Here is a 14,373-nt window from a genome sequence, read left to right on the forward strand (position 1 = left end):
CCACCGGTCCAACAGCTTCAGGGAGATTGCGATACAGCCACACTCGCGTATGAGCTTCTCTAAACCGCTGCATTGACCTTAGTTCAATTTCACCTCAAAACTCCATTCCCATCGATCTCCGAGTGAAATTAGGTCGATTGTGATGAGACTGCGAAATAAAAATAAGGTTTGGTAAGAAGAAGAAATTTGAGTCCCCGTTCAGCATAACCAAGCAAGAGTTAGTTGAATAGGAGTTAGCGCAAGTAACTGCTTTGAAGACTTATTTGCTGCATCACGAACGATAATAATGGCAGGACAGTCTTGGTGTAGTTGAGGAGCCTCAGAAAGCGGTAAATTCTACGTTGACGTGTTTACCATTTAACAAGGTGGCATGTAATACGTTAAAGATTTCGAGGGGTAAATCAAAAACATAAATGTTGGTGGTAAATAGGAAAGGTTTCACAAGGGACATTTTCATACTTTTAATAATGTGCAGTGGTTCTCATCGAGAGCCATCAGTCCTCCCTATAGAGAGAACACGAACAATTAAGGGTCGCAAGATAAGATATTAGTGAATAATCTGCTCCTTGTTTAATGCCTAACAATGTTTAGTGCCAATAAAATCTCCAGGTGTTTCGTCAAGCCCTCCACAAGATATGACGACTTCGTCAGAAATGCAACAGGTCGTGCGTCACATGACTCCCGATCAACAAGGCTAACAGAATCTGTGCACGAGTTACGTGCTTTTGTGGATAGCACACATACATGGTGCTTTTGTGGATAGGAAAGACTGTGACTATTTGGTAGTGATGCCAATTGCATTGCTACATTTCAAATTCAAGAGCAGTCCTGCTTCATCTTGGCGCATAAGGGGAATAAACACAGAGTTATGCAATGAGTGACTTCTTACTTTAATGATTAATCTTGTTTTGATTATATGCTTGGGTAAATTTAGGCTGGCTGACCAGTTCGCCACCATCTCACACAGCAGTGAACACTTGTTTGTTGCGCTTAAAACCCTTATGAAGGCTGATCTTTCCTCTAAATTATCGCAACAGGCGTCAAATTCTAAAGAGCAGAATGTTATTGGGAATGTGGATTGCCGTTTGAACACCATTTCCATGTCTGCTAGAGGATTTTGCTTTACCCACTTACGGCAATACTTTTGTGAAAAGCCTGGTAAACAATGAACTACCACTGCACGGCAAATTCTTCATATCGGTTTGCTCCCTTATGACTTAGACCACAACTATACAAATATTTCTGCATAATAGTGAGAATCCATCAAACTACGTTTTTAATCAGGATTGTAGCATAGTAATTGACCCTATGTAAACAAATATCCTTCACGTTTCAACGATAGTATATCATGAAGCATTTTGGTTTTTTTTTAATTTTAGACATCAATCGCATAATATCCGCGTGTCTTTAGCGGTTGCAAGCTTATTGTTAAAAAACCTATCAAATTTTATTACGACGGAATCCGAAATATTTAATTATTGCAAGCTTGAATCTTTGTTTGATTTAAGCCTATTTATGTAGAGCCCAAATCTTTCGGAAGTCGCAGGAATCTTGTCAGCATGACATAAAGCATTACTGGAATACAGAAGTGGGAGACCACTGACAATGAACTAAGCGACATTCCACTGGGCGAAAGCACACACTGCCGTGACCCAAGTGTCCATATATTTTAACGTAGAGCCAAATTAACTGTTTACTCATTAGAGTTACACATTTATGTGGCCAAATAAATGGCTACTTCCTTATACTTCTATAAAATAGCAATTCCTGACACAAACACGGCATGAGTTCCTGATGTACATGAATGAAGATCATTTCTTAGAGTAGTAAATAGGAGTAATCTACCCATATTACTGTATAGGTGATTTTATTGACCACTCTCTCGAGATAGTATTGTGGTTCAACATAACCACCTCCTTCTAAATGAAAATTCAGTCCAAAGTGTTAACACTACCAATGAAGATAAATCAAATGAATGCTTGCATTAACACAAATAGCTTTGCTAATGTAAATTTGTAGGTGGAGATAAGCATCCCCCCTGTTCTTTGTTGTTCACTGAGAAGAAGGAAAATTACCCGAGCAATTATGCGTCTAGGCTAAAGGTAGCTGGTTTCTCTTTCACGGTTCGCCTTAACAGGTTCTTTCAAGAGGGGTTGTACTTGAGTATAGGAATGAAATATAACTAGACCTTCTGCTTAACAAGTAGGCAGCTCGTGTTATTTCGTATTTTTACAACATTACATACAAAAATTCTGTTTTTGGACCCATATTTTCGTTGCAGTAAGCAAACCTCACAACACTTCCGTGCCACACCTTTGAGTGGCCATAAGTTTATTAAGGACGTGTCGCAACATACAAGAAAATTGGACTTGTGGATTTAGGAAAACGCAGGACAAGGCTGTTTAAATAAAACGAGTAAATTTCCCCTACTTTACATGTGTTCTTAATGAAACATGACAATTGCATGTTCAGAGAGAGGGGAATGGCTCGCTAGTGTAATTCCTACTTTGCCAGTTTAGTGGAGTGTAAAGTTTATTTGTGAACAGTCACTAAGTTTGAATGCTATTGATAAAAAATGACTTACTTTATTCAACTCTTGTTAATTGTGGAACACCCTCCTAAGGGGTACTTTGATTCAGTGATTCCTCGCGTAAATGGCATTTGGCCAAATGCATGTAGATGAGTTAGTTAGTCGAACAGCAGGAGTAATAGGCAGAAACAATGTTAATTTTAGTACGCAAAAGAGTTCCGCATGTCCTTTGCTTGCTTCAAATATTTCAAGCTAACATATTTAACGATTTTATCGTATACTTAAATAACATCACCAAATCTCGCGTGAGTTTGTTAAAGTTGCTTTCACTTCTGTCCAACGCAGTGCGCACAGGTTTCTTTGGCTCAATTCCTGTATTGCCTTATTCGCACAAAGTGCTCTGCGGTGTAGCCTCTCGATCCTGTCAGTAACTTCTCGGTCCTACTCTACGTCAGTCAAACATTTGCTGTCATCCCAATAAAATGTCCCACGACAATTTAGGAAAGACTCAGGGTGCCACAAATCAGTGCGTTTAATGCATTGCGTGGAACACTAAGCAGATTGACGTGCCTGGCATACATGAAAAAATTTATCGCAAGCACTTGAGATCAAGATTTGATGCGTTGTGTCTCATGGGCAATCAATGCAAGCATCGATGATTGCACCTCGTGTCTTGCAAGATCTACGATTTTAAATTCGCCTATTTTTTCCACTGTAAGCCATCAATTTAAGAGGAACCATCAGAATGTCCACCTGGTATTCAAATGTATGGGGTTCTTGACAATTCCTTCCTCCCCCATTTGTCTGCGTTTGGATTGATAAAAGCCAAGGAACCAATAACTTGTCATACTTGGGTGGCCCGTGTAGCTGCCCCTATATTCCCAGTGCAGACTTAAGCACTCTCTAGTGCCGATATGAGCAAATCATATGTCCTCCTTATTGTGCCTTGTGTAGGCAAGGCTGGTGTTGAAGGCGAAATATTTATTAAGAATTGTGTGCATGCGGGGGAATTCCAATGCTTTATCGAGACTGAACGGGGAGTGCTTGCACGTTCGGCATAGCTGCAATTACTATCTTTTAGGCAAAAACTCAAATCAGTAATGATCAAATGTGAAAGTTGGTGGTTTTTCTGCTCATATTCTGGTTCATGATAGCTTTAGATTTGTCCTACAAGCGAGCATAAGTGGGTGGCAGAATAAATTTGCAATATGCATCGGTGGTTAATTCATCAAAGCAGCATAGGCCTTTAATTGGGCTCCGCGAAATGACATTATAAGCAACCACCGTTATGCGAAAATGGTATAGCAAATAAAGCAGCGAAATGTTTAAATGACTTAATAATCTGACAAAAGCTGCCTACCAGTGTGGTTATGAGTAGCGAAGTGACATTGACAAATGCATTTAATTTGCCTTGGGTGTCGAGTGCTCCTCCTGCTATTGGCTTTATGCAGACTCACTATTTCATACAGCCAAGTGTCTATTTCACAGATGAAAAAGAATACTCTTTTCTAGTTCTCATTCGATCACTAAGATAATGGAGCAACAAGTGCGAAAAAGATTAGGTTTACGTGCATAAACTTCTGTGGTATTTGCAGTTAGTTAAAAAATCTTAATACAGGTAAATGTTTCTTCCCGGAACTGGTAATGGGAATAAGTATTGGAGTGACATTTTAAGTGCATAATCTGATAAGTGGTGCTATCTTTCAACCCCAAGTTTCAGGAAAGTTATGCAGTATGGAGTGATTGCTAGGATATCCGGCAGTGGACACGAGACTGGTCGAGTTGACATCCTCAGGCCTTGAACGCAATTCTCCCACACTGCAGTGTTTAAAGTAGCCTGAACTTCCCACCTCTGTATTAGCACCGTCTTTGGCTCTCAACCATAAAAGTTGATAACCACTCAGAAGAAGGTGTAGATCAGTTGGCCAACGAAACGAGGTGAAGTGGTTACTCGCGTGCATTTGTTTCTGCAGTATTTCAAAACGTTTCATGCTGAGAGTGTCATAAGCGCAACTCTGTTGTACTTTGCACAACTCTCACACAGCAACTCACAAGCATTACCTTTGTGATGAAGGCTTGCTTCATACAAGGCATCCGTTTAGCTGCCTCAGTAAAAATATTTCAAGAATAATTCATTCTCGCCCTGGAGTTGTGACCTTACAACTCGTCTAACTTAACTTACACGCTTTAAGATCGCACAGTATGCCAGGGAAAATGCTCTTTCCACTCAAGGCACAATATTCCAGAGAAAGGGTTTTTTTACTCAAGGCAAACTTTTGCAACAGCTGTTTTCATTTATTTTACCATAACCTAAATAAGTGCCTTGAAGCAGCAACGTAATCTGGTATGGGTCTGCCTTAATATTAAATTTTATTTGGCCATTCACTGTTGACAAATTCGTTTAGACGATGAAGCCCGGAATATTCGTGTCACCAAAGTTTAAGAGCCGATGTTCAGGCTGCAATTATCCCTCCAAATTACTATCATTGGGAGGTTTAGACTGACGGTTAACTTATGCATCAGGTAATCTACATAGCCTATAGTATTTTAAGTAAGTATGCAGCAATTCGTTTTGCTGACTGCTTCAAATTATAGCAAGTTCTTCGTCACAGCAATGATCAAAGGGGCACCAGCATCACTTAGATCATTACTGTTCTTTTAATGGCCACATTCCAAAAACCATTCCATGGTGTCTTAACACATTTTAAAGGAGCGGCACTGCATAAGGAAGTGTTCCAATTTGACTGGTAACCTACGTGCGCTAACATTTCACTTGAGCCTTTGTTGGCAACGCGATCAAAATAATTAATCTTTTAATTAAAATAAAAGTGATTCTGCATGCTGGGACATTTAGCTCATGTAGCACACATAAGTCGAGCTGAAGGACTACTGATTTCTGCGAATCGGTACATTTTTGTACGATTGAAATGGAGCATGTGCCTATGTTGGTAAGTGAAAGTGCATTTTTTCATCAGTGATGTGCGATGCGAATTATATTAGCATTTGTGGAACTGCTTTTGCATAACTAAAAAGCGGTTATATGCATTTGTCAGAGTGTGCGGAATACAAACCCACATTCTATATGCGTGGGCTTATTTTCGCATTATTTAAATGCTAAAAAGACCAGTGATGGAATGTGTGGGTTGATTTATTTTGTATTGAAGTGTATACATACCGGTGTTCTTCTACGTGGATCAATTTTTGTAAGTGCATTGGAGTTTGCGCTTGCGTTGATTGATGCGGAGGTATTTTGTGTAAGGAAAATGCAGTATATACCTACATTGTCAAGTACGCGTTTATTGTTTTTTGTTGGTTAGGTGGAACGTATGCTTATGTTTTTTGTGTATGAACTTATTTTGCATTTGTACATTGGCATGTACATCACTTTTGTTATGCGTGGACGTATTTTTCGTGTCAATGCGATAAAATTCACACTTTCATTGGCATTTTGTATTATCGAAATTGACAATAGAGTTGCGTTTGTGTGGATGTATTTTGTATTTTCAAAATGGAGTATGTCCCTGCGTAGCTATATTTGGGCGCATTTTTATAATGTGATATTGTATATGCATGTATATATACATACACCGCTTTCTTGCATGCAAATATATGAAGCAGTATATTTGGATGCAATTAGTGCATGATTTCTTTAGTGTACATTGATTATATATCCTCCGATGGAATGGCAAATATGTGCACCACGCAATTTCCAGAAGAAAATCGTGGATTACATTTGAGTTGTGCTTGATCTTCTCTTGCCACTAAGCCCTTTTTAAGACTTTGTTACAAAAGCACCTTTAAGACACCTCAATAAATGTTTAGCTTTAAGAAATGGGACCCCCGAAGATTTCTACGGATTTGTCGCGATTATTCGCTCTTGCTCAGCTGGATGTATACAACTAATTGTCAATTAAAAAGGAATTCGCAACTCCGTATTTTAAATACTCTACAAACTTTGGAAACACGTAATGGTGCATGCAATTGCAAAAACATTCCATACACATTCTAGAAATTAATTCGCACCGCTATTTAGGCAGCATGTGTCCTACCACTGTCTTCGAAAATGGAAAAGCTTTAAAGGTCCACGGACTCAATTTGACAATTCACTCAACATCGGAATTCGTACCTTCGAGGAGATTCACTAGCACAATATTTTAGACTTGTGTAAAGTTTTGTCACATTTTTGTGTTTGCACTTCCAATGAAATCTCAAGGAACCTTTGCGGCCATGTCATGATAGCATAGGAGAATTAAGAATACGCACCATTTCCAAAAAACCTGAATGGGTCAGATCGCATTGCCCAGAGGTGAGCTTTGCAGAACAAAATAATTTTTGAGTCAGCTGGTGTGATTAAGGAAGTTCTATTACAGATACCATAATCGTGTAATAGCCTTTTTCGGGAAAATAATTTCAATAAGTCTGTGACACCTTAGCAAGAGACAGATGTTCTCGCATAAATCGAGGAACAACAAAGTACGCCATATGCCGGGCTGAAAAAATAAAGTATTAACGAAATGTCAGTGGGTTGGTTGGTGTCACAAAAGAGCCCTCAATATTAATTCTGTTATTCACACTAGTCAATGAATTGAGACACCCAAATCACATCGTCAGGATATAGGCATTTTCCATACGTGACTCAAGAATGCACAGGTTGGAATAACTCTACATTTGAACAATTCCGACATACCACGCCATTGCAGTTGCAAACACCGATAAGTCAGCCTGACTGTGTGCTTACCTGACGCGATGTCGTAAATGAAGTCCTGAGCAGCTTCACACAGAGGGTCCGTTCTACTAAAACTTGAGCTTGGCACCAACCATTCTAAATGCACTACTGAGGTAGAAATCGAGTTGTCGATTGCAAAACCTCTAACAACTTCTAGCAAGTCAAAGGCCTTAACAAAATTAGCATACTGACTAGCATTGGCTGCCATCAATTCCAAAATACCATGAAGGCCTGATAAAATATGGGGTGTAACCAGCCGAATATCACAGTAAAATCAAGGGTTCTATAGCCTCAACATCTAAGTTCGACATCTTTTGAGATGAAAGAGTGAAATTTGAATAAGAAGGTAAAAAAAAACAAAGTAGGTATTGAGTGGGAGTTGTAAATACACGTGGCAGAGGGAAGGGACGACTACATTTGTTATTAATCGTAGGTGCAAGGGGTCTGTTGAAGTAAAGGCTTTAGTAATATTAGAACCCAGGGTGTGCATAAAACCGCACAGTCGACATTTGCACAAACCAAATTCAAGGGCAAAACCGTCTACCTCGTCTTCTGATTTGACAATCACTTTGTGTCTTCGCGCATAAATCTTCAGCCCACTTATAGATAGACACGAATTTTACTGCTATTCGCCACTCCAAGTAGGTGATACAGCTCATTGTTTTCAACAGCACACCATTTGGTATAAGAGGACGTACAAACCGAATGCCACACTGAGGCAGGAATGAAGGCGCTTTTAACTTGCTTAGGCTGGTCACTTGGGAATGACGAGGCAACATCTTATGAAAGACTCGTAAGCCGCCATGTGTTGCATCTGCAAACACCGTGGGGGTTGAAATATTGGCAGCAGCGTGGATCAAATAAGACTGTTGTGAGGGCCTCCTCTGCTACCATGTCGTGAGCTAATTCCATGGAAGCGTAGATCTAGAACCATGGAAAAGGCAGCCATCATGGCATAAGAGAAGTTCCTGCTGGAATCAGTTTTGACTACTACATAATAAACAAGTGCTTAGAGGGCTCAGAAACATTCGAACTGGATATCATACTCTTTGAGGTTATAATACAGCAATGGCTTAGTCACCTCATTTGGTGGTTGATACACTTCTGCTCCCGTAAGTTACTTCACAGTTTCCCTCATCATTCCTCGAGGAAGTGATCACAGGCAATCGATGGTGTGTGACCGTCCTTGTCCCCAACATCCGTGCGGACATTGTAAAGCAGCACGGCAGTATGTTCTTCAGATTTGATTCCTCACCAACATTCATTTCCTCTTCACAGGTTGCCAGGCGACACCAACATTTTGGCGAATTTCCTTCCCATTAGTGGGTATCGTGACAGCCGTAAACACAAATTGACGTGCTCTGCACATCCAGTGACTAACTTGCTCTTCTATGCTCCGCTCCGGCCTGGACTGATTCGATACCACCTGACCTGACATGATCTGACCACGTTGGCATCACCAAGTGAAAAGACAAGTACTCCTGACGCATAATTTCATTCGGCATCACATGATACCTCTTCAATGCATCACCCACAGCGCAGCACACAGGATTTTGCAGAAGCCCCTCACAGCCACCTCTAATGTCGGGCGACAACAAGATAGTGTGGGAAACTGCATGAGCTCTCAAAAATCAGGCAAATAGTGCTTCCATCAGCGATACTCACTGCTTACTGTGCTGCTACAGGGATTCACATGACTCATGGTGATTAGAGCCTCCCTCACCGACGACATCAGTCGCAAAGCCTCTTCATCCCCTCCACTCACATTTACTTTACCAGGCACCTGCACTTGGCTGTAATTATCTGCTAACAATGCCATTTGGCCACGCCAGGAATGTCATTCACTCAAGTTACCCAACCATCCAGCGAATACTCAACCAGCCGCCTCCCTCTATGTTGCATCACACGCTACGCAAATTCTCCCAGCACCTTCAAGCTGACAGTTAAATTGACATCTAACAATGACTTGACTAGGAGCACTTTTCATGAGCATTCCATCACACAAAAGCAATCACGATGGACCACTCCATTTAGCGGAATACCCCTCCCGTAACACCACCTACTTCTCCCTCTCATACCCTTTCTCTCCATCATCGTCTGCTTATGTCAAATGCACTTCGTTGTTAGCATGACCAATGTGCCACCAACTCACGTTCCAATCACTACCCAATAGCACCTACAACACTTTCATTAATTGCTCCTAAACGCAATCTCTTCGGCCACCCAACCAAGGGAATTCAATTGCAATTACGACTTGAAAACAACTGAGTTCTCCATAACGCCTCCTAACCTCCTGTTTAAGCGAGAGCACCAACAGGTCTACAATTTACTAAGCTTTCACACTACACAAGTAAGTCCTACATATTCAGCAAAAAAATCACACCCCAGCGAAAAATGCACAGCTGGTAGAGTGGGAAATGTCCATAGGGAATAGTGCTTAACACTTCCTTGATCACAAAATTGGTGCGTTTTTCGTACCCATTTATTGCAAAGGACATGCGGTAAGAAACTGCTAGAATTGACACCCTAGAAATATGACACGTACCATTTCAAATGAGCTCCTTCATAGCGAACATTTACACCACCGCCATCGCTACGACGACTAACAAAGTGGAGCTGATGTCCTCTACACCCAGTTACTCACTAAGTGATCCGAATACCTTCCAAACTCGTTAAAAAAACAGCAAATTCACGGTATTGCATAGAACTCACCTATGGCAGAAAGCAAACTATTCATTCACAACAGTCATACATGGTAACACGTTCTGGGACTAAGCTTTTACCAAATGATTATGTGAAGAGCAGAAGCATTTTCAGCCGAAAAGAACATCAATTATTTTCAAATGACTGCGAATTTTTACGCAACAATATGTACAAAGATAACCACTTTAAATGTCAAGCTAAAGCCGTGCTATGACCAAATTTGATGCACAGTAGTATCATTCGGAATTCACTTTGTGATAAGGGAGAATGTTCGTTGTTTACTTTCTACACTAGTGGATGATACCATGCCATGCACTACTGATAAACGTAAATTTACGCCTTTACCATTGATGAAGTTGACTGACCTCCGTATGACTTTTACTCCAAATATTATGTGTACCGAATTGCTCCAAAATCCCTCCACACATGAAGCCAACTCACCATTATATCAGAAACTTTCCAGTTCCCTATTATTGTTTGTTTGAGGTGGCTTTCTTCAACCTCTTTTAAATCCACCTTGTGGAGGCCAATGTAGGTTTCTGAAACGACAAATAATTTGACAGCAACGCTATGGGAGATGCAAATGGTATAGGCAAATTGAGAGTTGCTTACTTTGACACTTCCTTCTTTCCTCCTTCCTTACTCTGTATTTTTAAGTCCTTTTATTGTTTTAAGCAGAGGAGGCCTTTTTACAGCAGGATACACTGCATGCCTCTATTCTGCAATTCTTCTATGACGCTTACAAAAGAGTTATTGGCGTCCCTCGAACAATACCATTCCCCACACTCCTCCAGCAATAATGCTTCTCTCATTTTCTCTGCGCAATTCGTCCAATCGTCGTGCTCACTCCCTACTCAAAACCTCCAGAAAATAGATGTTTTGATATGTTGACACATGTACATGGGTGGGACCACATCCAATTTACTGCTGAGACTACTGAGACATTTTGAGCAGTGCTATCCTCAGTCAAGCACCAGTATCATGCCTCGTTTCGTGATTCGCGTACCACCTCTACCTTGAGTGCCTGTTGGACAAGGACCAGTTTACCCTGTACGAGACACCTGCTGGAATGCTCCGTTTTACATTCTATTCCCATTTGAGGGGCACTTAGATCACGCATTAGCGGCGAACCGGATCCACAGACAAACGCGTATTTGGCAGTTAAGTAGTCCTTAAATTTTTCATGGCAGTGTATTGAAATGGTCGGACTTGCTCCTTTGCACTGTGTAGTCCATTCACATATATAAATGTGTGTATGTATTCATGCGTATATGCTCGAAATGCTTTGATATGTTCTTTTAATGACATCCCGATCTATTTTACTGCCTACAAAAAGTCTAATGAAAGCTATTCCATGGTCAAGCAATACAATTTGCAGCAAAGTGGAAAGAAAGCCAGTAAACATACGAGGGAGGAAATGCAACTATGAAACATGTCGAAGGTGACCAATACCAATGCCAATGAACATGAAAATGCAAGCATTTTAGGAAGTTTTAACCTGCCATGAAATCATTCTATGAATCGCCCACTCGTTATCTACATCATAGGATTTGGTCCAAAGCTTTGGCAATACCATTAACTTTTTAACTCTAAATACCAAAGGTCACAGTTGAACAACAAAACATTTAGTGTTTACAGGGTATTAAGCTCCCACCAAAAGCTGGTAATTACAGACGGGACAATGTGATGCCCTGCAAAGACTACAAAATCCTAACTAGTCCCTCTCAGATCCAACTAATGTAACTAAACCAGAGCTTTCCTCACACGATCAATAATCAGTGTTGTATGAATGATAAATCACGCTGTTTCGTGACAGCTAGAGGTGAACTTACGACTCGCAAATCCGTTTCGCTGAAAGCATGACTGTATATACAATATGGCACATGAAACCAAGCTGGAACATGAAGACTCACAACCGTAACTCACCCTGAGGCTCTCAAAACCCTGCACGATTTCGACTCAAAAAATCCGCGGACTGACAAAACCCACATTAACTATAAAAACAGATTAGCAGAACTTTGGACCAACAACTTTCCAGGTAAAACAGCAGCAACTGCCAAACTGGACAGGTTCGAGGCTGCAGTATGATCGGCATCTGAAAGCATATGAACTATTAACTCAAAATTGTCGCGCAGTGCCTATTCATGCTCGCAGTAGTGATGGTACTGAGGAGGACTATGAGGACTATGACATCGATAACAATGGAGCTCAATTTGCTCATCCGTGTCCCTTTCACTTCGTTAATTGCTTTGCAATCACGACGGCCTTATCGCTAGTGCCACCAAATCTGCGATTGATTAAATTTTTGTTTAGGCACTATTTGCACCCACAATGCTCTGAATGATGTGGACGCTCCTCTTTTTCAGCCTTGCACACTTGTAGATCGAATGCTGATGCATTTGCAATAATATGTGTGTAAATCTTTTAAACCAATAAACTGATTAATGGCATCTCTGGCGCCGTCACTCCCGGGGATACTCAAAAATCATTTTCGTTAGTTATGCTTTAAACTACTCGTATAAGTATAACATCGTGTATATCCATTTCAAATAACTGCATGAACACACATGCGTCTATGCATATAAGACCCGAGTCTTCCCTGGAGTCATAAGAAGCCACAGCAGTATGACAGAAAGTATACTTCCAACTTACAGAAGGGTTGAGACTACTGGAGTGTCCCGGACACCGTGCCAGTGGGCGAAAGCGCTTTCTGTAGAGACGTGAGTGGCTGTGTAGTCGAATGCAGAGTTACACAAGGTGTTAAAGCATTGGTATTAAATAACAAATTGAAGCAATAGAGCATCCGAATTATTCAAATATTACCGAAAAGCCATGCCTCATATTGTCGTATCATTAAAGATACAAGTTCCGTTTCTGGAACAGTTTGAGATGTGGCTTGTCATCTCTTGATAGTAAGTTTCTGCAAATAGCTATCCTTTGTTGATGCACCATCCGTCGCCTTAAGTTTTATCTCTTCCGAAGGTTGCTATTAGGGCTTAGAAATTTGTCAATCGTCGGAATGCTTCACATGCATCTCACTGAAATAAGCAAATTATTATGTTCTAGTGCTTGAGGCCTCCAAAAGCCGCAATAAGCCAAAATTACATGGTGGAACATGCATTGCCAGCGTACAGAAGAGTTGAGGGACTAGTACCATGGCCCGAAGTCCATGCAGGAGGAAGGAATTGCAACAACCTGAAGATACTAAAGCACCCACGTAGTCAAATACGCAGCCAAAGCAAAGTATCGAAGCCTTACAGTGCAATGTCATAACTTCTAATAACTTTTATGACAAAGCGTTTATATCATGTTGTTTATGAAACCTTCTTCATAGCCACAACTTACAGACACAAAACAAGCCTTTAATGCACATTTTATAGACTGCCGTCAATTTTTTACAGTCTCAGCATTTCAGATTACCATTGCAATGTTTGGTCAAAGTTCGTCATGACTTTTAAAAGCGCTAATCATTGCAAAAGACCGATTAACTTAATATACGCATTGCATATATTTGGCAGCATAAAATATTCATCTACACTGTGACCATTTGATTTACTGTATCATCCATTGGGGATTTCAGGGAAGATTTTTGCTTTCTACTGAGTAATCTTTATAACTGATGGAGCTGCCAGAACCGTGTTTGACATCTGTAATTACCCAACAGTAGCAGTTGTTTTTACAATAAAGTAAATCCTTATTAGGCAATAAAAATGTAGGCCTAAGGATAACTTTAAAGGATTAAGCAATAAAGTCTAAGTTAAAAAAAGGTGGGCTGATTGATTGAAGCAGCATATGTTCAGTAGGAAGAAAGTAATTTCTCAAAATGAAAGCATCATGACATGCATCACCATATGCACAAGATGAGCTGCGTATCATGCTTTTGCCACCTCACTTTGTTTCTCGTCATCAACCCTAAATTCTTTCAATTATTAGGTGGTTTAAATCTCTACTGAGACAGTAGCAGACACCGCATAATGATCATCTTGCTCATTATTGCCCCTTACGAATTCAGATGGCTTTGTGATATCAACTTGGATCAATGGAAATACATTTTAAGACTCGCAAGGGCCTTTGGTACATGTAGTTCCCATTTAAATAATTGAACTCACGTGATAATTTCCAGCCAAAACTTCTTTATTCCCTTTTTACTTGTAATCTATGCCTAGTTCTATTTGAGTAGTTAGCAGTTTGGCTAGATAATCACAATTTCGAGAGAAACGCTGTGAAGAAAGCCTTTAATAAAGGCTGATTCGGGTCCTTTCGATAGAGGCATCGTCCCGTCAATGAATGCAAAGCAAACATAGCAACTGGAGTGCACTTTGGTTTTTCTTCCACCGTTAGAGATGAAAGTCTTTATAATTCTAGACCTGCTTACTGATTTTCCGAAAATAACACCGAATTTGTGAGTGCCGTC

The 14,373-nt window shown here is 40.4% G+C and overlaps 1 protein-coding gene across 1 annotated transcript; it reads left to right on the forward strand. All coding sequences in view use genetic code 11, as the record gives it.

Moving 5' to 3' along the window:
• Positions 1 to 1,923: 1,923 nt before the first annotated feature.
• Positions 1,924 to 10,444, forward strand: EGR_09435 (hypothetical protein; the record flags this gene model as incomplete). Its single annotated transcript, XM_024498684.1, has 5 exons — positions 1,924 to 2,007; positions 5,584 to 5,733; positions 5,848 to 6,043; positions 9,941 to 10,150; positions 10,254 to 10,444. The coding sequence occupies 5 exons, from the start codon at positions 1,924 to 1,926 to the stop codon at positions 10,442 to 10,444; spliced, it is 831 nt and encodes a 276-aa protein (XP_024346918.1).
• Positions 10,445 to 14,373: the final 3,929 nt, after the last annotated feature.

Source organism: Echinococcus granulosus (genome assembly GCF_000524195.1).
Source record: "Echinococcus granulosus chromosome Unknown EG_S00147, whole genome shotgun sequence".
Taxonomy (NCBI): Eukaryota; Metazoa; Platyhelminthes; class Cestoda; order Cyclophyllidea; family Taeniidae; genus Echinococcus; species Echinococcus granulosus.